Source organism: Sturnira hondurensis, unplaced genomic scaffold, assembly GCF_014824575.4.
Source record: "Sturnira hondurensis isolate 20B ecotype Veracruz unplaced genomic scaffold, ASM1482457v3 Scaffold0018525, whole genome shotgun sequence".
NCBI classification, from domain to species: Eukaryota; Metazoa; Chordata; class Mammalia; order Chiroptera; family Phyllostomidae; genus Sturnira; species Sturnira hondurensis.
In genome coordinates, this window is record NW_028091156.1 from 965,382 (window position 1) to 989,494 (window position 24,113).

Here is a 24,113-nt window from a genome sequence, read left to right on the forward strand (position 1 = left end):
CAAGCAGTCCAAACTGTGAGGGCACTGCCTCTGCCTTGCAGCCTAGCAGTCAGCCTTTTTATCGCGGAGGAACTCTCTTTTCTCACTCCTCTGCCCTTGGATTTTTGTGCCTTGGCAGACCTCTCTTTCTCTCCTGCTTCCCCATCCCCAGTCTTGGAAGGAAGACTGCTTCACACTTTGGGGAAAGGCCAAGCACGTCTCAGAGGGAAGTTTCTCTCAGCTCTCTCATCCCACTCCCAGCCTGGGACACCTGAGGACCCAGAATGCAGATGGATCTCTCTCCGCTTTACTCCTTGCTGCCTGCCCCTCCCTGTCTTCAGAGGTGCACACACTACAGCTGCAAGAAGCCCCGAGTGCCTCAGGGGGTCTCCCAGCTCCAAGATCCTTGCCCCAAGATCCTTGGTTTACTACGCCCAAGCACTAAGGAAAGAACTATGGGAAAGAGTCTGCGGGTGAGTGAAAACCCATTCGACCTCTGGGGCTCCTTGGAATCCCCTCTATCACATTTGCGGCACATTCTCCTTCCCATCCCTTGGCCAAAACTGAGAATGACTTTGAGTCTTTGCTGTGAAGGGCTCATCATTTAGGATTGAGGACCCCTTTCCTCTTTGAGGATTGTTTCACACTCCACTCCAGCCACCTAAGCTCTAGACTTGACGTTGAACCTTCATTTGGTAAAAATACTTTTTACACCAAACAGTCTCTTTCCTTGGTTACCAGTTTGGTATCTGCCTACATCTTCTTTGATTATACACTAAATAGTTGTACATTAATTAAAGTAAGAGAAACAAGGTGTGCCCCAAAGACTTCTTTTGGTGGTCAGAGGCATAAAAGTTAAATTTTGAATAAAAATGTCTAAGAATTAGAAACAGCGAGAGAAGGGGGAACTTGGTCCTCTAGATGAAGTTAGGCCCACTGAATTTCAAACACAGCCATCTCTGAATGGCCATTTTCTCTAACAGACAATATCCTGAAAAGGGTAGTATTGATTTGCTTAAACTTTTAAATTCTCTTTTTTCTTTATCTGATATCTAGTGAAGCTGGAATTCTGAGAATAATTTAATGTTTGAGGTGTCCTTATAGCTTGACCTTAGTGAATATCAAGGTCAAAGGGGCACTCCTGGCCAGAGTACATAAATACATAAGAGAAGATTGATGCTCTTTGAATATGTAAAGGAGAATTAAGATTAATTCTTCCTATTGATAAAACAATGCATAAAAGAATAAAGTTACTGGCATAATTTATTTTTATGGTGATGTACAATGACATATTTCTATGCTTGAAGTATTTTTCAGAAACATACTAAAAATGAAACCTTACTAGTGACTATGCTTTACTTTACTTTGTTAAGACTATGCCTAAAATGGAAGATTTTCGCATTATTTTCAATCTTGTCACAGGCCAGTAAAAGAAGAAGTATCATGGTAGTCTGGACGAAAAATGAAATTTACCTTGGATATTTTTCACTTCAATTCGTCAAAATAATGACTACTGAAAAACTGGGGAAAATTACAAACATCCCCCCAGCTGGTACTTTGACTATACACAATGCGGGCTACACAGGACACCCTTTGGAACTTGGCTTGTTACTGAATTACTGCACAACATGTAATGTCACCAAAAAGATTCATCTCGTGACATACAATGAAGATTCAGAACAGTGGGTCCTCCGAGACTTTGCATTGAATGTCATGGCTGACAGTTTTCTAACGCTGTATTTTCTGTATTCAGCATTACCAGAATTAATACTGTGGGACAAACACAGGATCTACTATTGTTACAACAATTTCACTAATACTGGAGTTGTACAAACATCTTCAACATCTGGAAATCTATCACAATTATCAGATGGCAGTATTATTCATGATGTTTTTATAGGTGAGGCATTCTCATTTCGCAAGAAGTATCCTAGACTTCATAACAGACACCTTTCTTGATGGAGAGGTGGCAATTTTAAATGCACTAATATATGATGCTTTTGATAGGCAAAGGTGTACTTTGTACCACCTAAAAATGGGTTCTACCAACATTAACTATGATCTCACATAGAAAAATGGCAAACTGGAGTTCTCTTTCTCACAGGTTCATTTTGGTCCATCATTAGATACTAACTCAGCAGCTCACACGTTTTAGTGTAGGAGGTGATGTGTTGTTTTGGTTTCCTAGGACTCCCATGATGAAGTACCTAACCAGGTGGTTGAATGCAAGGGAAATGTGTTGCTTCCCAGTTCCGGAGGCTAGAAGTCTGCATTCAGGGTGTGGGCAGGGCCATGCTCCCTCTGAAACCGGAAGAGGAATCTTTCCTTCCTCTTCCTAGCTTCTGGTGCTTCTGGCAAACCTTGGCATGCCTTGGCTTCAGCCCCCTGGTTCCAAACTCTGCCTTCGTCATCACATAGCATTCTCCCTGTGTTATAATGCCATCTTGTTATAATGGCAACAGGGCCCACACTACTCCAATATGACCTTATCTTAACAAATCACTTTTCTGATGATCCTATTTCCAAAAAAAAGGGTCACATTCTGAAGTAGTATCAAGAGTTAGAATTTCAACATTTCTTTTTTTGGGGGTGGGGGTGGGAAGGGGACACAGTTCAACCTATAATAGGTATCACAGCCCTGGTTGATGTGGCTCAGTGGACTGAGCACTGGCCTGTGAACGAAAGGGTGGCTGGTTCAATTCCCAGTCAGGGCTCATGCCTGAGTTGCAGGACAGGTCCCTTGGGGCGGGGGGTGGGGGCCAGCACATGAGAGGCAACCACACATTGGTGTTTCTCCCTTCCACTCTCTCTAAGTAAATAAAATATTTTCTAAAAAAATTTTAACCTTTAAAAAAAATAACAGGTATTGTAGAGTTAAACAGAGTTTAATTTAAATCCATAAACAAGTCATTTAAGTTTTCCAAGCCTCAGTTTTCTGATCTAGAATATGAGACTGCCATTATAAGTAGAAAAGGGACTGTATACAAAATGTCTAGGATGGTACTTGGCAGGCGATAAACCTTCAAGGACTAGTACGAGGGTACCATGTCTTAATGCCCCTCTCTTTTTAAGCCTCACAATATTTTGCTTTTGAAACATTGAAAGTAAAACCCTCCACCAGCAAAAGCCACAGATTGATGAAGGTTCAGATGATGGGAAACATTTTTTAGCAATAAAGTGTGTGTGAGTTAAAGTATGTAAGTTTGTAGACATGATACTATTGCATGCCTGTGTAAGTACAGCACAGTGCAAATGAGTTTTACCCATTGTACATGGCACACAAGGTTATAGTAGTTTGAGGGATACAACACGGTGATAGACATTTGTATCTGACAAAGTTATCATCCCAGTGAGCCCCGGTGCCATACATACTTCTTACAATTTCATGGACTGTCTTATGCCATATTTTACATCCCCACGACTGTTATATAAAATCCACGAACAATACATTTGAGTGAGGTTCTACATTTATATATCATCGTACCGTATGTCCTGCAATGACTTTTGTCATTCAACAGAGATATATTTCATGTCATCACCCATGTCTTCCTCCCCTTCCACCTTGTGAAATTTCTAGCAACACACACAAAGCACAGCAGGCCAACAATTTGGTAAGGCCGGATGGATTCATTGCCCAAAGCAAACAAAACAGAATTAACTGTGCAAGGAAATCTACGTTATTTGAGGAAAGTTACCTGGTCGCTGTTGTCGCCCCAATCACGGAGGCAGCATACTAGCCCCAACCCCAGACCCTCACCTCGCCCCGCACGCGGTGGCAGGACCGTGAAAGCACTGGTGTCTGATCCCTGTGTTGCTGGCTCAGCGTTAAGGACACGTGACCCTGGCAGCTTTGCCGGAACACTCTGAACGTTACTCTGGCTTCATATTAGCCCCGCCTGTCAGTGTGACGATTTCAGGGATGTTGTCACCTTGTTGAATCCCTGCTGACAATGTTACAACAATGTGGGAGTGTCATTTCATCATGAAGTGTATGTGGGCACTGGTAGTCAACTATTCCGATCCTAAAAAAAGTGACATTTCTGAGTTAGGAGTTTAATTAGAGTATAATTGATGGTAATTTGTGAGAAGGTCACTTATTTATTCAGACTCCAAATGTCAGATGCAGAACAGCCTCTAAACTCCCCAACTCTGAACCCACCTTCCTCTTTTCAGCCAGACCTGCCTAAGTATTCCTTTATGAAAATTACAGAAAAGATACCCCAAGAAGTGGTCCCCAGAGAACGCTGTATCTGAAAAGAAAGCCAGGAAAGCAACTAACTATTCACTTTACAGATGCGGCTCTAGAACCAAAGGGCTTGAGAGACTTACTGTCTGTGAACCTCTATGACGTAAACATAATACTCTGTTAAGGGAAGAGTATTTACTCTTATTACAGAGCCAACCTGAAGGGGTACCAGGCTTACGTCCATTCCTTCATCGCAGTTGTATTCTTCTGCTAGGACCTGCCGTAACAAAACCCCACAGACTAGGGGGCTTAAACAACAGCAGGGTATTTTCTCATGGTTCTGGAGGCTGGAAGTCCAAGATCAAGGTGTCACCAAGGTTGGCTTTTGATGAGGACTCTCTTCCTAGCTCGGAGACGGCAGCCGGCTTCTTGTGTCCTCACATGGCCCCTCCTCTGTGTGCAAGCCAAGAAAGAGAGAGGGGGAGGGCACAGGGAGAGAGAGATCTGGTGCCTTTTCCTCCTCTTGTGAGGACGCCAGTCCAGTTGGTTCAGGGCCCCACCTGTATGACTTCATTTAATCTGAATTACCTCTTTAAAGACTATCTCCAAACACAGTCACAATAGGGCTTAGGACTTGAACGTAGGCATTGGCAGTGGGGGGTGAGGGGGGCGGCGACACATTTTCCTCCATGACACAGTGCTCCCTAATAATGCCACTCCTGTCGTGCCCATCCTCACTTTTATTTAATGCGCTAACTCTGGCTCCTTTCTTCTCTGTAAAAGATACGACACGTAAGTGATATAATGAAGGCAAGGAGAGAGGTGGCCGGGGGTAGCTGTGCTTCACTGTGAAGTGGGAGAGAAGTTGCCCAGTCCGCATCCAGGTGCAGGTGTGTGCCTACACCTGCTCGTTTTCTCAGGGTACACAGATAGTCAATGGGAAAGAAATTGTTTTGGTTAAAAGTCCACTTATAGCAAATGACATGAATTTCTTTTTTTTTAAGATTTTATTTTTATTTATATTTAGAGAGAGAGGAAGGGAGGGAGAGAAACCTCAATGTGTGGTTGCCTCTCGTGTGCCCCCAAGTGGGGACTTGGCCTGCAACCCAAGCATGTGTCCTGACTGGGAATCGAACCAGCGACACTTTGGTTCACAGCCCGCATTCAATCCACTGAGCTATGCCAGCCAGGGCACAAATGGCATGGATTTCTGGCTACTTAGAATAACTCAAACTTTTCTCTTTTTTTTCCAGATTACTATGGAAATATTGTGGTAAAAATGGAAAATAATATCATGTTTTTTTTCAAGATTAATGTTAAAGATGCAGTAAAGCTACACCTATGGATAAATAACACAACAAAATCACTCATTTTCATGAATTCATCTGCTCAAGGATATCTCGTGTATGTTTCTGAAAATGGCACAATATCCCCACATGAATTTCCCATAAATCTAGAAGCACAGAGTGTAGCTTTAAAGATGAAAGAAAAATGCCCTTTTGTGGCATTTAGTACTAATATTCTTTATGTTTTTTACATTTTGGACAAGGGACAGAACCTGACAGTTTGGGCTCAAATAGTCTACCCAGAAAATATTGGTCTGTATATTATTATAGAATCATATGGCCCCAAAATATTAAGAATCAAAAAACAGGTTCACTATGAAATTGTCTCAGGATACTGCACAAAAACCATGGTAAGTGATTTTTTAAATTTTCTTTATTTAACTGTAATAAATGTAAAAGTATAATGTTAATAGTTTTTAAATGGATCTCCCTTCTAGGTTTAGCTTGGAAAATATTGAGAAATATACATGTTTTTAATAAATAATACAATAATATAATAAATCATTCATTCGTGAGCTACGATTTTCACTTTCAATATCTAAGGCCTCTTGCCTACTTAAAATACATTCCTGCAGAAGTATCATCAGTTGTATTGTTTGCTTCCTTTTGTTTACTTTTTTAGCACCTGATTTTTCTGTAGAGTTCTTTCTACTATCTGTTGTAGCGTAACACTACCCCAAAATCTAACGACTGCGAACAACCAATTCTATGCATGAGCAGTGTAGGTCATGAGTTTCTGGGCACTTCAGCTGGTTTCGTCTGGGTTCATTCACGGAACTCTGGCTGTCTGGTGGCTTGTCTGGGATAGGGCGGTCTAAGACGGCCTCATTCACACGTCAAGTGGTTGGCATAGGCACTGGCTTGTTACCGCAAGGGGCTCCAGCTGAGCACTTGTCTCTGCCCCATGTGGCTTCTGTCCTCCACACTCGTCTGGCTTCTGTGCACGGCAGACACAGGGCAGTGTTCCAGGATGGTGCAAGTGGCAGGTACAAAGCCTCTTGAAGCCTAGGTTTGGCCTCATTCTGTTCATCAAGGGAATTCACAAAGTCAGCCCTGATTAATAGGATGCGGAAATAGACTCTGTCTGTCAATAGAACAGCAAAAGTATATTGTAGCTCTGATTGGCTTGGCTCAGTCTGTTGGGCATCTTCCCACAGAGCAAAAGGTCTCAAGTTTGATTCCCAGTCAGGGCACATGCCCGGGATGCAAGTTCGGTTGAGTTGGGGTGAATACAAGAGGCAGTAACCAATGTTTCCATCTTACATCTATATCTCTCTCCCTATCTTTCTCTTTCTCTTCCCCTCTTTCTAAAAATAAGTAAAATCTTTTAAAATGTACATACTGTAAAGGATATGCATACATGAGCGAGAGGAATTATTGCAGCCATCTTTGCCAACATTCTATCACAGTGGGTGGGGATATCCTAGATACACTGTTTTGTACACTACTTTTCCAATGAATATGATTGCATAAGCATCTTACATACCACTTCACTATCTTCCCAAGTATTGTGTATTCCATTCCCCACTCCCTCTTCTATTCCCAGCTTCCTCAAGCTTCTACAACAGGATGGAGGGAAAGAGTTCAGTTAATACCAAAGTCGGCTAAAGCGAAAAATCATTAAAAAAAAATGAAACTGACACATGCAAAACATTTTACTTTAACTTAAATATATATACACATTCATTAGTCCATTTTTAACAGAGGACTGCAGACTTTCCTTTGAAACAAGTCCACTTACTGGAGCTCCTTGCAGAGTGTATGATATCGGTAATCATTTAAAACCCTCAAAAAAGAAACAAAAAGGTCCAAAGCCAAGGTTATTAGAAAACAGAAGTGAAAAATCTGCTGTGCTCAGATGATAAATGAAAAGTAAAAATAAGAATATTGTAATGACAAAAGTCAAATGAGAAGGGAGAGGAAAGCAATAGAAATAAAAGAACTCTCACATAAAATTAAAAGGAAAATGTAACAAAGCAAATCTAATGTGTACATAATTGGAGTTTCTGAAATGGAAAATAAATTTTAAAAATGTTAAATATATTCTTTCTCTTACATAAAAAAGATTTAAATCTGCCTTGAAAGTATCAATTTACGCCATTCCCAACTTTCCTGTTTTGCATAAACCTTTTTATTTTCTTTCTCAGGCCATAACATTTTCTCAGCATGTAAATTATGAGGCGGTAAATGATTACTTCACGTTGCAGTAAGTATGACTTTTAAAAGAACCTACTCATGCAAAACATGCTATTCGGGTTTTTGATCTGTGACTATCCTTGTATTTAAATGGCCTCGTATCCTTTTAAATGTCTAGATTTGGAATTCCTTAAAGTGTCTGGATAGATGTGAAATTAGGATTGGGTATAAAAATGTAGAAATTAGGATTGGGTATAAAAACGTAGCCCATGTGATTGAATGGAAGCATGACCTAGCTGAAGGTTCTTGCTTGTCCAATTGAAGATGCCAAAAAGAAAGGGGGGGGTCTATTTCTTGATTCAATAAATTTCCAGCACATTTTACCATTTATTCCCAAAGCCATTTACTTACATACTATCCTGAAGCAAAAACTAGAACTCTACTATCCCTGAAAGTCTTTAACTATGAGTGGAATCAGGTCAAAAACACCCTCTTTGACTCTTGGAATAAGGTAGCGTCCGGCGGAAGGCAACCAACCTGGAATTGGGTCCTAAGGCATTTATCTGGTTATCATGGTCTGGCTCAACATAGTTCCTGGAAAAATAGCACTGTTTTTGAAGGCAAAGTTCATTTTTCTTCAGTCTGCTGCTACTCTGAGTGAGTGGCGTGCCCATTCCACACTAAGCACATAGTAGGTGTTCAGAACACCCGATGCACCAGAAGGGGGAAAGCGCTGCTGTCCTGGGGCAGATCCCTAGTGGCAGGAGGAATCCGGCAAGTGATCGAATAAATAAATGAGATGATGCCGAATAATGCTAAGTGCTATGGAGAAAATGGAACCATGAAGTGGGAGAACGTGGCCGGGAAGGGTAGGGAGGAAATGCTATGTTGGCCACATGAGGGCCCCCTCTCCCCTCCACCCACTGGTGTTTCTCATTCTTCCCATGTCTTGGTTTAGAATGTCTGTGTGTTCTGGTTTGGTGGGTGTTCACTCAGAATTCTGTCACTGCAGAATACACATCAAGTTGTCCAACCCATGTGATGCTTTAGAAGAAATACCAAAAGCTTTGAAATCAGCCACGGTAGAAAAAAAAGGTGCTATTGGGGAAACTGTGTGCAGAATTGAAGGCGAACTCTTTCCTTTCATGTTCTTTACAGATCTGTGCTATGTTCTGAGTGTACCAAACCAAATATGCTATCAGACTGAAAAAAGCCACAATTGGCATAGTTATAAGATGCTTCCTAATTCCAGAGGTGTTAAGTGAGAAAAAAATATGTATCTTAGAATTAATGAAATGTGGCCCAGTGATTTAAAAACATGAAAATGAGCTATTTGTACCCTGGTTTACTTATTATACATTATAATAAATATAAATATTCAATAAAGAACTGAATAAATATTAAAATGTAATAAATATTGGAAGAAAAGGGCCATTTGTTTGTGGTTAGCCTGTTTGTATTTGTTTCTCCCCAGTTTTTTCCTTAGCAGAAGGAAGGGTTGTGAATAAAGCTCTCTAAATCTCTCCTGTGATTTTTGAGTTGTTTTGCCTGCGCACAAAATGACTTACGTGATCTTCATAGGCTAGAAGGGCGTTATAGCTGCTCTCCCTTTTCATGCCAATTGGACAATAGTAGCAGCAGATTAGGGTTCAGAAAACTATTTTATAGCTTCCTCTTTATTGTTCCGAAGGTGCTAATCCACAGGAGGGCAAATGTGTAGAAGCCAGAGAGGAGACGGCCGCAGGGCTCTGGCCTTGTAATGATACCATCAGGAAGCAGGACGGGAGGTCGGCGGCAGCCACCTCCGCCCTCCAGGCTCTGCGGGCATCCGTGACACAGGGGTTTGACGTGTAGGTGGATGCTTATTTCGATTTCCCACTGTACCAATCCTACATTGGCCAAATGTGGGACACAGTGAGATGACAGTGACCTTCGGGTCTGACCACAGGCACAGCTGCTTTAGCAGAACCCGGGCACAGTCACCAGCACCCCTTCCGGGTCTCCAGCATGCCTCGGGAGAGGTTGGGTCGCATGGGGTGCCTGGGACTCTTCAGCTGCTCTGCAGAAAGGTGGGGTTATTTCTACCTCCCTCGTGAGTCTAATCGCCTGTACGTGTCATTTCTCCTAGAAACCGGAACACGGGTCTTATGCTGGTTCAGGCTAGGCCTAGCGAATATTCAAAAACGTGCCCAATATCCCCAAAGGTGAGTGTATCTAACGCATAAACACACATTTCCGGTTATAAAAATAGCTGCGGGGATGTAAAGGACAGCAACCTCCTTCAATAAGGCATAGGTACAAATTTCTAGTTACAGTTCTGGGGATATAAAGTATAATGTAAGGAATAGAGGCAATAATATTGTAGTAACTATGCATGGTGTCAGAGGGGGAATAGACTTACTTGGGGGAGCACTTCACAAGGTATACAAATGTCTAATCACTTTGTTGTACCCCTGAAACTAATATAGTACCGGATGGCAACTGTAATTGAAAAATACATTTAAAAAATAATGCAGAGCAAGTAAACAAAATAAGACATATAACCTGCATATGATACCACCACCACCCCCAATACTTAACAATGTTTTGGAATGTTTTGCTGTTGAGATAGCATCAGTTTACTTTGGAAACAAAAAAAAAAAATCAGATTTCTGCCTTCTATCAGTTTACCATCTAGGAGCGGGAGATGTATAAACATATACAAAAAATGTGAAGTCATTCATTTTTTTCAAATAAATAAAGCCGTGTGAAGGAAAACAGAAATTAGTGGGAACAATGAATGTGGGATATCGTTTGTCAGAGAAGGCTGCCTTCCTGCATTGGTTTCTTCAAAAATGTAACCACTTCTTTACTCAAAAGAATGTGTCGCTCGCCTCCTGTGTTTCTGGGCTTCAGTCTGGGTGCTCGGTAGGGAGTTACAAAGGCGAAAAGGCAGCACCTTCCCCGCGGGCAAACGTGAGCCAGCGCGGATGAACGTGGGGCACAGCTACCAAGCAGCCCCGATGAAAGAGTGCACAGGCGATGCGCGAAACGCCTGTAGGGAAGGTGGAGCAGGAAGATGGCCGTGAACTCCAGGGAGCGGCAGATGGGAAAGCACGGCAATGGGCCTTCGCCACAGGTGCCGCGAGTGTCCTACAGTTACACACGTCCTTCCCACCACCGCCGACTCGGGTCTGCCCCGCATGGAGGGACGCCTCCTCTCTTCATTCCTTCTCAGCCTAATAGTCAATAAATGTATGTGGAGCACCCACTATGTCCCTGGCGTGCAAGAACGAGGAATACCTACATGAAGGATGCAAAGCTCCATGAGACATCATCCCTGCCCCGCAAGACCCCAGCACAAGGACATGGTTCCCACCAGGGAGAGGGTCCGTGAGCTCAGAGGCAGCCCTGGACAGAGGGACACAGGCCCGTCCCGGAGCACTGCAGACGTACACTGCTTCCTCGGGAACTCGCCTGCAGGGGCACACCAACCATTCCCACCGGCCCGCCGTGCTACCTACCCAGCTCAACCTGTGGAGGAAACAGAACAGTGACCTCTCCAGTTCTTGCCCCAGCCTCGGTCTCTGCCGGACAGCCCCGCCCCAGTCCATACAAGACACCTTCCCAAAGCACCTTGGTTTCCTCCATCCCCCTCCTCATCTACTCAGTAGGTGCCTTAGGGATCCCTATTCACCCCATCCTGCCCAGCCTAGACATTACAAACAGGCGCATCTCACCTGAGCTCAGATCTAAGTCCTACCTGTTCCTGGTTTGGGCTCAGCGGTCTCATCTGTGACAAGGGAGATGAAACCTCTGTCTCAGAGTAATCACCTGCTGTGCTCAGTGTATTAAATAAGATCATTTGTGTGAAGTGCCTAGAAAAGTGCCCATGACAGGGGAATGTTCTAATGCTGCTTTCCTCCTTGGCACACCCTGAGACAGGAACAGTTCAAACCAAGCCACCCTCCGTGCCCCACTCACTGAACCAGAAGGAAGAAATATGCAGTAGTCCTTTATGCAGCAGAAAACATGGCCTGGTAGCGGTAGGTCCTCCAGCTAGCCAAGAAAACCAAAACCCACGAGCAACTGCAAGGGACACCTTCAACCACAGGACCGTCCTTGGTGCTGCTACACTGGCCAGTGAGCGAGTCATCAGCCTCGCAGTTAAGTATTACAGGGACCCAGGGCCCAGCTCTGTGTGTACGCGGAAGCATGGCCCACTGACTTCGCCAGGTGGACTGAGTTAGGCCCTGGCTGAATCTGCTGGACCGAACAGACCGTGGACCGAGCCACTTGAACAGAAGCCTGCTGTCTTATCACTTAGTCTTCAGATCCGGCAGCAGGGCAGCGAGCAGAAACAGCAGCTCCCACAGGGCTGCATCTGCCTTTGACCATGCACCAAGGTCGGAATGCAGCGAGGCCATCTGTGTAAAGCAGGCCCGCTCCCAGGATGAGCTTTCCCAGGGAGAGAGGACTGCACTCCGTCTAACGCATCCTCTACCCACGTTTCTGGGTGGAGGGCCTTTGGAATGCCTGCCTCGGTTCAGCCCTCTGCCCGGCTCTAGGAAGTGTGCTGTCTGATTCAGCTACAGCAGGAGCCGTCCGGCCCGTCTCTGCCCCTAAGAGAATAATAGTGAGACCGACGCACTCCCTGTTCTCACTTGGCTTGTCAGAACTCCTCTGACTAGGTGTCCAGTCCTGGGGAACACGTGTCAGGCTACGGCAGTGCTTACTCGTGCTTTCCGCACTCTGTACCCACACTTCCACTCAAGACCCACCTGCAGGTCACTGCTGAGTCACGGATGTGTAAACTGGGCCTCAGAAGAAGCGGGGTGGCACATGTAAGACCATCGGGTGATGGCGGGTCCCGACTATGAAAGACTAGAGGGCTTCAGTCAGCCACGCACGCCACGTGGACACATTAGTCCTGTGTTACGTTAGTCACGGTAAACCACAGGCCCGTGCTCCTGAGGGCCTTTGAGAGGAGAACAAAGACTTAATGATGATGGACAGCAAGGACTGCGGGGACAGGTGTTGAGAGAACAAATTAGGTCCTGTAGGTGAGGCCAGGTGGTTCAGAAAACAAAATCCTTGAGGTCCTGCCGTCGTTCAGGCCTTTCGGGTGGCACCCAAAGGTCTGGGTTTAGCAGTGTGCCCATCAAGCTAGGCGGGGCATCTTCTCTGTCCCCACCCTCGTAATCCCCAAGTTCCTCTTCGGGGTGGGAAGTATTAGGCGGTTTTCAGATTTGCCTTGTGGAAATATGCAACAGAGAGGACGTGTTTAAGACAGAATGTAAGTGTCTAGGTCAGCCTAGCAAGTCTGGGGAGTGGGGGTGGGGTCAGGGTAGACAGCAGTGAGTCAGGTGTCCTGGAGCCAGGTAGAAATACATAGGAGTCATCGCAGTCAAGGAAGCACCAGGACTCTGGTTAAAAAGAAGTCAAGTTAAGCCCTGGCTGGTGTGGCTCAGTGGATTGAGTGCCAGCCCTGTGAACCGAAAGGTCACTGGCTCAATTCCCAGTCAGGGCATGTGTCCAGGTTGCCTGCCAGGCCCCCAGGAGGGGACATGTGAGAGGCAACCCATCACTCTGTCTCTCACACATCGATGTTTCCTTCTCATTCTTGCTCCCCCTCTCTCTAAATAAATCTTTAAGAGCTTGCCAGCTGGGTCAGGGCGCACACCAGAGGTGCAGGGGAAACTGGAGGAGAGGTGCGGGTGGAAGGTGATGTTGGGTCAGTTCCCGGAGATGCTGACATAAGAAAGCAGAGAGCCAACCTTTGGGCCTCGTGAGCAATAAGGAAGAAATGAAGCAAAGAAAGAGGAAACAAGTGATCAAAGAAGTGAGAAAGCAGCACATTTAAAAGGTTATTAATGTTGATCTATAAAATGCGATTGCTTTTAGCTACAGAAATATTTTAGACCCTGTCCCCCAGAACCACTGACCTCACCACCTGAATCGCTTCGTTCTAGGTGTTCCAAATAGCTGTTGGCTGTGATGCTAGTAAATACATCGCTGTGAAAGGGCAAGTATATTTGCACTTGGCCTGTCTTACTCCTTTTGTTTCAAAACCAGTGGTGGACGAGGTGGTAATTATTAGTGATAACTTTGGCCTAATGACCGACATGGTCATAATGAAATCCAAAATTGAATTGACAATTTGTCCACACCAAGTCTGTTCGGACTTTTTGTCAAGTGTTCCATTTGATCATTCCTAAAAGGGAAAAAGAATTCCCTTCTTTCTGGTTCGCAGTGGTGCACTTGCCACAGCTCTCTTTCTACTACATGGGAAAATCAAGGTCAACATACAGAAGTCTGTTTAACCGGGGTTAAATGTACAATGCAGATAGCCACGTGTGGTGATTCCTTTCCTGTGGCTAGAAGTGGGGGTGAGTCTATGTATGAAATGATTTGCTCTCATCCAAAACAAAGGTCCGCTTATCTGTCATTCTAATAATCTTTTGAAAATTGAATTGTAATAATCAGCTGCTGGATTGATACTTAAGCATTCTCATCTCATTCAGCAAGGAATTTGCATTTTCCAGGAAACACAAAGGCTAATTGAAGTGCACAACCCATAGCCTCCTCTTTCTCGAACAGTCTACATACACCCTTGCTCATTAGAGGGTGGCCTCTGGACCAGGCATCCCCTGGGAATTTAATAGAACTCCACTTTGGCTAAGTCAGAATCTCTATTTTTAAGAAATTCCCAGAAGATTAGTAGGGGCAGTAGCATTTGAGAATGGCTGCACTAGGCAGTAACTTCCCCAAGTCAATTCCCAGGATGCAGATTTCCTGTTTCAGTGAGATGCCCAGCAGCCCAAATCAAGGACTTCCAACTCCCCTTCCGGGAGGGTCTGGAGAGCTGGGTGACTCAGCACAATCACCTGGAGAGCCTGTTTCCAAAACACAGTCTCAGGAGTAAGAGCGGGGCCTCTCAGTCAATGACGCATTGCTCTGGAACCCAAAAAACAGCCCTAATATCTGGGATTTGGGTTGTGGTTGTTGGGGCCCATGGTTTCATAGTTACCAAAGAAGACACATAAAGTCCAAGGTATTCTAGTGCTTTTTCTTTTTAAAAGATTTTAGCTATTTGTCTTTAGAGAGGAAGGAAAGGAGAGAAGGAGAGAAATATCAATGTATGGTTGCTTCTCGTGAGTCCCCTGCTGGGAACTGGCCTGCAACCCAGGCATGTGGCCTGACTGGGAATCGAACCGCAATCATGTGGTTCGCAGGCCCGCGCTCAATCCACTGAGCTACACCAGCCAGGCCTAGTGCTTTTTCTTAATGGAAGGAATGTGATACTGTCGTTACTGATCCATTAACGGATTTTGCCATGTATAGCGCATACCCAGTTTTTGTGCACATTATACATGGAATTTGTTAAAGTCTATTTTATCAATTATGCTATTGCAGTTGTCCCATTTTTTTCTCCCTATTATCCCCCTTTGCCCTACACCCCAACTCCCTCCGGCATTCTCCCCCCTTAGTTCATGTCCATCGGACACACATAGAAGTTCTTCAGCTTCTCCATTTCCTATACTATTCTTGACCCCCCCTTGTCTATTTTGTACCTACCGTTTATGCTTCTTATTCCCTGTTCTGATGGGAGACTTGTCAATGAAGGAGAGTATCTCTTGGCATCTAATTTGAGTTTGGGGTGGGAGATGGTCCAAACTTCCAATATCTACCTAAACACAGAGGTGATTAAGGTGCCTTACAAATTGCAACCAACAAAAAATGGTCCAATGAGTAATTTAACTTACTAAAGATGCTATTGTTACATACACTGATAGCCCATGTCTGCATGAACCCGAGCTGGAAATTATGCGAATCCTTTAAGTAGCTCCTTCCCTGTGCAACTGAGTCTCTAGTAAAAATTAGAAATCTGTGTTTAGAAAAAGATGTATGAGGAATAAAACATCCATGGAAGTTTGTCTTCATTTTGATAGATTCTTCTATCAGTTTTTCTCATGTATCAAATATAAGGAGTAAATAGTAGATCTCAAATTCTGATGTCTTCAGAAACATTTGCAAAACTGATTTTTAAAAATAGAAATGTTAGGGCAGCCCACTAACCCCAGAGATTATATATAATTCAGTAGGTGGTGATCCTGTGATACTATGAAGTTTGAGAATTACTGAGTTAAATGATTAAATGCTTGTGCAAGTATGTAAGAAATGATGGTATTACAACTTCATTGTGTTTTACTCTTGTAGATTTAATAAAAGATGCACTCCGCATGATTTCTATTACATTATCGAAAAGTAAGAAATATTTTAACATAAGCACTGAGTTTTTATTAATGTAGTACCAATAATTTAGAGTCAGTATTTATTCCTATTAGAATCAGGCTTTTATAATGTATGCATTCCTTGCTATAAATTTACCTCTAGGCACTGCTTTTGCTGCACGTAACATTTTGAAAAGTTGGGTTTTCATTTTCATTTAGTTGGGAATATTTTAAAATCTCTTTTAAGATTTATTTTTTTACTCATGTGGTACTTAGAAGTATGCTGTTTAATTTCCACACATTTGGGGAATATTTTGTAATTATGGTTATCTATTTGACTTCTGTGATACCTCCCTACCCACAGTAATGGTGTTAATGTTTAAGTTTGAAAAGAGGAAAGATAAGTAATGAAAAATGTCTTTTTTACAGATCCTATCTGAGAAATCACCCGCCTAACAACTTGGTAAGGAAAATATATAATTTTATCAATTGGCCTAATACAAAAATAACCAAAGCATTTTTTTCTTTTCTAGAGAGTACAATATAGTTGGCAAAAATATGGCTGCCCACTGAGACTCGATTTTAGAGAAAAATTCCACCCTTTGATTGAATTGTAAGTATAGTCTCACTAAAACTTGAACTTACTTTGAAAGTTTCAAAATAAAAGAAGAAAAGAAGGCTCATTAATCATGCACTTAATAATAAATAGTTTTGAACTCCCAATACGTGGGACACCGGGTTCTCAGTGCAGGTTAACTGAAGGGGACAGCCCGTGGTCCCGGCATGTTGAGGGAGGTAACAGTCTGGCAGCTGACACCTACATGGGTCAGACGGCTGAGGCCCTTTTCGGGGGTGCAGGCAGAGTCCCCCTAACCCTTGTTTCACCCTCTCTCCATCTCTCCCCAAGCTCCTACCAGTACCCTTACCAAACTGAAGGTACTTTGATAGGAACTAAGTCCTCAGGAGACATGTGACTTTTCTTTCCATGGGCCAATAATAACCGAAAGCTTGCAAGGAGAAAACCATGTGCACTGATAAGGGACTGGGGAGATTTCAAAACTATTACCTCTAACTTTTAATTCTTACGAACGGCATTTCGTAATAAACATGTGAATAAAAATGCTCTTGGGAAGGCTTTTCCCAGTAATTTTGTATTCATCTGTTAGCTTCTCTAACCTCGCTTTTGATTTATAATTACAGAAGTGACACAGCTTGCTACAAATTTTAAAATATGCAAAGATAAATGACCTATATTTCTAATTTTTTTGCTAGTATAAATAAAATCGTAGTGAATATCCATTGATGGACATGTTTGGACACCAGTCTAGGTATGCGATTAGGATAAATTACTGGAAGCAAAGTTCCTAAGTGTAAAACATCAAAACTCCAGCCTGGGCATTCAGCATTCGGGACCCCCTGGGCTCCCAAGCCCCCAGGGTGGGGGGGCGATAATGAACCAGGAGCTCCGGTTCACTTTTGCCCTCAGAGCTTCCCCTGTGAGGAACCCACAGGCCTCTGCCAGCACACTCTTGCCCCCACTTCACAGTTCTAAGACCCCACGCTCTTTCCCCCTTCTGAACACCCTCCTCCTCCAACCCCTCAGTCGGTCGGTCGGGGGTTCTGTGAGCAGGCAGGCTGGTGGGCTATCTTGTCTAGCTTTGATTTCCCATACATCTAATCATGCCACTGCTTTTCCTGCCCCCCCCCCCCGCCACCAGCACTCCTCCCTCTCACTGAGGCCTAGTTATCTCTGTTTTATATAGTGCCTCATCCCCCACGGGGAAAACATCTTAACGTCCTCTCCCACGGAAGTGCGCTCTCCACTCCCATCCATCATTATTAAACAGCTACTGTGCACTAATTACCATGCTAGGCACTGGGAATTCGAAGACAAATACGACAGGATTTCTAAGCTCCAGGGCTCCAGAGTCTGATGAAATAGATAAACACAGGAGCTGATGATAAGCCCAGGGTGGTGATCGCAGGCAACGGTGTGGGTGGTTGGTGTTGCAACTCAGAAGTTTCAATACCCAGCTCCAGAAGGAAGAGGGGCTCTGGGAGACGCTGCCAGACACCATGCCTATGAGCTGAGTCACTGAGCCTGCAAGGGTAATGAACACTGAGCTGAAGGCCAGGGAGGGAAGAAGGGAGGAAGGCGGTGAATTCCCTGAGCATTTTCAGCCAAAAGTTGAAGGGGCACGGAGAGAGAGGAGAAGGGTCAGAGAAGAGGCAGGGGGAGGGGCCGGTGGAAGGCTTCCTCTCTGCCCCTTCAGTAGAGCCGCCGGGCCCCATGTCGTCCTTCAGGTGACATCGGTCAGAGGAGCTCTGCCACCCGCTTCTACCAGCACCTCCACTGTCTCCAAGCACCTGTATCAATAACTGTCTTCCTATCACCGTAGCTGAACGGCCTGCGAATCTCAGATCTGTCCCTCCACGTGTGAACTGTGTCCCCACGCCTTCCCTAGTTAAGAGCATCGCCCCGGAGAGCGTCCCCTCTTCCTCCTGCACCATCACCTTTACCCTCTCTGCTGGCTCATCATGCAAACGCACAGGCCATGTCTAAGGCTTCCATGGGGAAGCACGGGGTCAGCCAGGAAGCAGAGGGAGGAAGGGGAAAAGGGGAGCAAGAGCTCTGACTGCGTTTCCTGTGGGAAGGAAGGGAGAAGGCAGGGTAAAGCAGGCTGAGGATTGGCTCTTCTGGAAAACGTGAGCAGGCGCTGGGCCTGGGTGTTGTCCCTACTTGTCTGGTGCCTGGCCTTGCGCAGTTAGGGCAGTTGGAGAGCCCAGAGTAGGGGAGCCCAAGGAGGTGGCCGGGCTGGGGCCTCTGGACTGGTTGGTTTGCATACGAAAGGCCGATGATTTGCTGTCTCTACAGATTAATGAACCCTGGGAGGGTCAGCCCCTCAGCAAGACCCCAGGGGTTAGAGCACCACAAACAATGGGGTGTCCTGGAGGTCACACAGGATTGAAACCAAGTGCCCCAGGGATCGCCAGGGAGGTCCCTCCTTCCCCAAAGTGGAACTGCAGTAGTGAAGTTGCAATTTGTAGGGAAGTTAGTTGCCAACTAGTGGCGTTTCTAAATTCCTCAGGTGCAATTAACATTATATCTTACATCAGTGAACCTAGTGAAAATAAGCCATGCTCATCCTGGAAAGTATTGTGATCCCATCATCTCAATGAAATAAATAAAATGTTATCAAAGATCGTTATAAACCCACAAAGTAGGGGTCATGCAATTTATCCTTATTGCCACTAGATGGCACTGCAGCTTATTGCTTTTGGTAAGTGTCCAATGAGGGCAGCTCCAAGTTGAAGATCTTTTTTATTTAAAGCAAACATAGGGTTTTGCCACTAGTCTTAGTCATTCAAAATTCTGATGGCTCGTAGAAGATGCAGTCAAACATGCTGGACCTTCTGAAGTTCCTAGAGTGAGAACTTTGCTAAAAAGCCTGACCCAGATCTCTCCAACTACAAAATAATGTGGGCTCCCACACCCTGGTGCATCACCCCGTGGGCAGGGTCCGGAGCGCCGCCCCCCCCCTCCACCCCCCCCACCCCCACCCCCGCCAAGAAAGCAGTCAGCATCCGCTACTCCAGGCCCTAGTTCCTCACGCCTGACTTCCTCTCTTTGTGATTTCCGAAACCTAATTAGGATGGAAGTGAAATAGCTTCTCCCAGACCACTTTCTGACACTTGTCATTTTTTCTGCCCCATTTGTGAGAATGGGATGGTAACTGTTTTTTCGTAATCAGGAGCAGAGAGTGGCAATTTGTCGCTGGCCTGGGGAGCCAGAGAGTAGCTGCAAGGCCCAGCAGTGATTCTCTGGGCAGAGAATAAGGAGGCGCCGTCAAGGATCTGTGGGTTGTTAGGAATAGACCCAGCAGCAAACACACCAGATGCTGAGGCAAGCTGCCTGCGACCAAGGTTCCTAGGTGATATTTCCACCCAAGGGGTACGGTGGACAATTCCATTTTTAGAGAAAAAGGGCAATAACTGATGGAGAAGAGAGACAGGTAACCATTCACAAACCACAAGTCCTGGTTAGCAAATGCATGCCCATGTCACTACCTGAACTGTAGGCTTCTGTCTTGTGATCGCAGGAAATAAATCATCTTAATGTGAAGTAACATGTCTCTCTTAAACTCACTGGGTTTGCGGTAACTACTCTATACCCAGTGGGGCTTGGGGGTCCAGGGCCTGGGTCAGGGGAGTGGGCATCCTGTCCATGCTGGGCCGTGTGCTGGCGTTCGCTGCTGCCACCAGTCCTCACGTGGTCACGGGCCGTGTGTGGCCATTGCCCCAGGGGCTTCTGAGGACTTCTGCTTCTCCGCCCACCTCAGTTCTCCCAGGGGCCGCTGATCCTCTGAGATGCAGCCACATCGCCCATCACCTCCTCCAGGGAGACCAGCAGCCTCTCCGTTGTCGTCATAGTCTCTCTGCGGTTTAATGCTCTGCCGTGACTAGGCCCCCACTGGATCTCTGTTGGCTAAACGACGCCAGATCCTTGCTTTGACCTCCCTCCATTCATCACTCATTCCCGTCTCTCCCCTGGTGACCAGCCGTGGCAGTGGGGCCTTGGCCACCCTCCTGTTGAACCATGATTGAACCATGATCAATATATGGTTCACATCAGAGCGAAGAGAAGCTAGGGCTCCAACTATTTAAAACACACGCCTGCTTCGTTAGTACTAGGTTTATTCTGAGAGCTGACAGGAACCTGGACAGCGGGTACTGTGCCAATTTTACAAATAGGGATACCAAGGTGTAAAGGGTTTAATAACTTCCCCAGGGCCACAAAGCCACTGAGTGATAAAGACAGGATTTAACCCTAAGCCCATCTGACTTGAAAGCTGGGGTCGATCCCTCTATTCTCCTGGAAAATAAAACCAGTCCACTGTGGGTAGAGAATAAAACACGTTGCCCGTACAGCCTGTGACCACTCAATTTATGAAAAAGAAGCTATTGTCATGTGGAATGGATTTAAAGGGGCCAGAAAAGAAACACGATATTTATAGGAGGCTGAGGCCATTCTTTTTTGTGTTTGCCTTTTTGTGTGTATCTTTCAGACACAGCGACGAGGGCTTTGTGGAGGATGTCAAAGTCAACTTCATCGTGTGGGAAATTCACGGCAGGAACGACTACAGCTTCAACACCACGATGAAGACGGTACGGCACCCACGATGAAACAGAACTCGGCATGCAGTTCCACGGGGCTTTCCATTTTAGGTGGATACGTAAATTATCTAAGGGCAATAAAACCAGTGCACTGTGGGTAGGAAAAAATATAGGCTACCTCTAGACCCTATGACTACGGAAATTAACTTATGAAAAAAGAAGTCATCATCCTATAAGACAGACTTAAAGGGGTTGGAGAAGAGTAAGAGACTATTTAGTGTAGCCTGATGGGATTGTAGACACATGTTTTTCTCTCCACACTGTGTTGGATGCTGGATTTTTACGGTTGCCCCGCCTGCCTCTGGCCTTCAGGAGTCGGTCACACCTGTGTTGATTCAGACAGACACTCTCCGGGCTCCGCTTCACGTGACTTCTTCACATCATGTGACCTGCTGACCTTGCCTTTCCAGGCCCCCCTCTCTCCCGGTCTCCCTCCGTCTTCCGTGACTGGTCAAGCTTGGCCTACAAGCGAATCCCCCTTATTCTGCCCTGCGACACTGCAGGCCGCAGCACAAAGGCCTGCCCCACCCCCCCACCGCACCCGACCCCCGCCAACTCCTTTCCCAGCCACCCCGACCTGGGGCTTTTGGCCCTTGAGGGGTCTTCAGGATGGAGCTTCTCTGGAAGTTACCAGGGCTGATTCCTGAGATTCCCCAGAGAGCTCCTGCTCAGACAAAACCGAGGTAACCTGTTCCTTCCAGAGTAACTTTCTCATCCACCAGAGACCTTAGTTCTCCAAGGGCAACCCGACCAGAAAGCAGCTGAGTGGCCCGAGCCCTACCTGCTGTCCCCTCCGGAGAAATGCAGGAACTAACTGTCCTCCAGTTGTGCCACCAGACCAATCCCTCCCACCACACTCTCCTCTTACACTCGTTGGACACTCGGTGTGTAAGTCCGCCCGGCCCACTCCCGCAGTCTGATCCCTACACGTCTGCATCGCTCCACACCTGGGCCCACTCTCCCATTACTCTCCGCCTTCTCAGACCTTCCCAGTGTGTCCTGGGGCTCAGTGCTCTTCGTCCCTCCTCAATAAGCGTTCCTCAGAGAATGTCATTTTCCCTGTTTTTGTACCAAATTCTATTCTTCTCTCCCTCGAGGCTGAGCTGTGGAATTGAGGTTCTCTCTAACCCACACTGTTATTGCCAGATCATTATCTCATTACCCTCAGTAAACTGCCATTTGTCACCCAGCTACCGTTTAACCCGTCCCTACCTGCCACTGTCATAGGCTCAGAACTGAATGATTTCTCCTCCTGCCCTGTGAACGACTGCAGCTGTCTCCAGCCTTCTGCCAGCCGTCCTGGAGGGTCATTGCTGGGGACAGTCTCGGCACGGGGACTGCGTTTTCTGGCCCCAGCTGTATCTCGCTGGGGCCACGTGACTGGTTCTGACCCTGGAGCTGGAGCAGCAGTCCTATGTGCCGTTTTCAGGAAGAAGCGCTTTAGGGGGGGCGACCGCATGAACCTCCATGTGGTCCCCCCGCTTCCTGTCTTCCTCCACATGTCAGTATGTGACAGCAACAACGAAAGACAGAATAGAGAGTGGTGGGGGCCAGGGCCAGGAGAGGGACTTCAAAGAGCCACCAGACAGCAAGACCCCGAGCTCCTCATTCAGGTTTTTGAGGAGAGTCGTCCGTAAGAACAGCCGCCCAGGGAGATCTGCACTGAATTCTGTGTGATCGAGAATTAGCTGTTGACGGGTAAACCTTGGAGGCCTGGGGTTCACTGTCACAGCAAACACAGACGAGCTCAGCTAATCCAACCGGCCCTGGGAAAAGCACATTCAGATTCGAACAGCCCAGTCTGGTCTCAGCCCCCAATTCTTCAGTTCCCTCGTTGTCACTCCCGCTGCCCCTCCGCCTGCTTTTTTCTCATGCCGTTTAATATCCATTCACTGAAGCCTCTGCCTTCCCCCTCCCCGCTCCTTCCACTTGCCTTCTTTTATTTTCCTCTCTGCCTTGACATAGGTCAGCTCTCCGGTCAGTTTTGGTTTTGCCAATATCTCTGTCACTTCCCCCAGTGTGGTTCCTGTCCACAACTCTAGACACCAGTCTTCCTGCCTTATCCGTGCCTGTATCTGAGCTGCTGATCATTTCGAGAAAAAATAAAATAAAATTTGAATAACTAGAATCAGGCACTCAGCTAGGGGGAGTGATAGCTGAAAAAAAGAATTAGTCAACTGGAAGAGAGGTAGAAAAGAAATACACAGAATTATGCATAGAGAGGGGAACTGATTTAAAATAGAGAAAAGGCGCTGGCTGGTGCGGCTCAGTGGACTGGGTGCTGGCCTGTGAACCAAAAGGTCGCTGGTTCGATTCCCAGTCAGAGCACATGCCTGGGTTGCAGGCCAGGTCCCCAGTGGGGGGTGTGTAGCAGGCAATGGATTGTTGTTTCTCTCCCTCTCTTTCTCCTTCCCTTCTCCTCTTTCTATATATATAAATAAATAAAAGAGAGAAAAAACCATAATGGAGATGTGAGGCTAAGATCTAAGAACTAGAATCCTAAAAAAGAGAAAATTCTAAAAACAGTAGATGAATGCGAATAGCACATGTGAAGGAAAAAAGCTAACTTTTTCGATTACTATCTCATGATAGTAATGGTAGTATCTGTATTACTCTGAAGCTGTGAGGTTGTGTAAGGTGAGATAAAGCCAGTGAGTAATGATGGGACATTCCAACACCACCATTCTCTGCCAAGTGTTTTGTTTTTGTTTTGTAAAAGCAAGGAGATAAATATGTAAGATAGAAGAAGTTAGACAAAAATCCTGAATTTGTATAGAACTCAATATAAACTCATGAGGTATTATAACAGATATTGGTCTGGATATACAATATATGAATATAATGTGTATATAGCCCGACAGAGAAAGAAATAGATAAATTTTTCCTGCTCTGCCTATTAAGTTCCCTGGAAACATAACTTAGCAGTAGCAGTTAAGTATCCTCAGTACCCAGATGGTCGTGTTGAAATAGCACTTCCCACTAAAAGTTACTGGGAATTCTTAGATAAATGGCTGATTCCAAGCCTGAAGGAGGAAGTGTACGGGATGAACTTGGAGGAGTTTGACATGCCCAATAGCA

General features: G+C 45.5%; 1 protein-coding gene across 1 annotated transcript in view; it reads left to right on the plus strand.

Annotated features, from left to right (window-relative positions):
• The window catches only part of CATSPERE (catsper channel auxiliary subunit epsilon), a 53,077-nt gene that overhangs the window by 18,215 nt on the left and 10,749 nt on the right, over window positions 1-24,113 (plus strand). Inside the window, exons 10-18 of the mRNA XM_037069555.1 lie at window positions 1,402-1,879; window positions 5,419-5,861; window positions 7,659-7,717; window positions 9,776-9,851; window positions 13,599-13,651; window positions 15,847-15,894; window positions 16,290-16,323; window positions 16,394-16,473; window positions 20,927-21,026. Of these exons, the coding sequence (XP_036925450.1) occupies window positions 1,402-1,879; window positions 5,419-5,861; window positions 7,659-7,717; window positions 9,776-9,851; window positions 13,599-13,651; window positions 15,847-15,894; window positions 16,290-16,323; window positions 16,394-16,473; window positions 20,927-21,026 (1,371 nt within the window). The remainder of the gene's footprint in view (window positions 1-1,401; window positions 1,880-5,418; window positions 5,862-7,658; window positions 7,718-9,775; window positions 9,852-13,598; window positions 13,652-15,846; window positions 15,895-16,289; window positions 16,324-16,393; window positions 16,474-20,926; window positions 21,027-24,113) is intronic.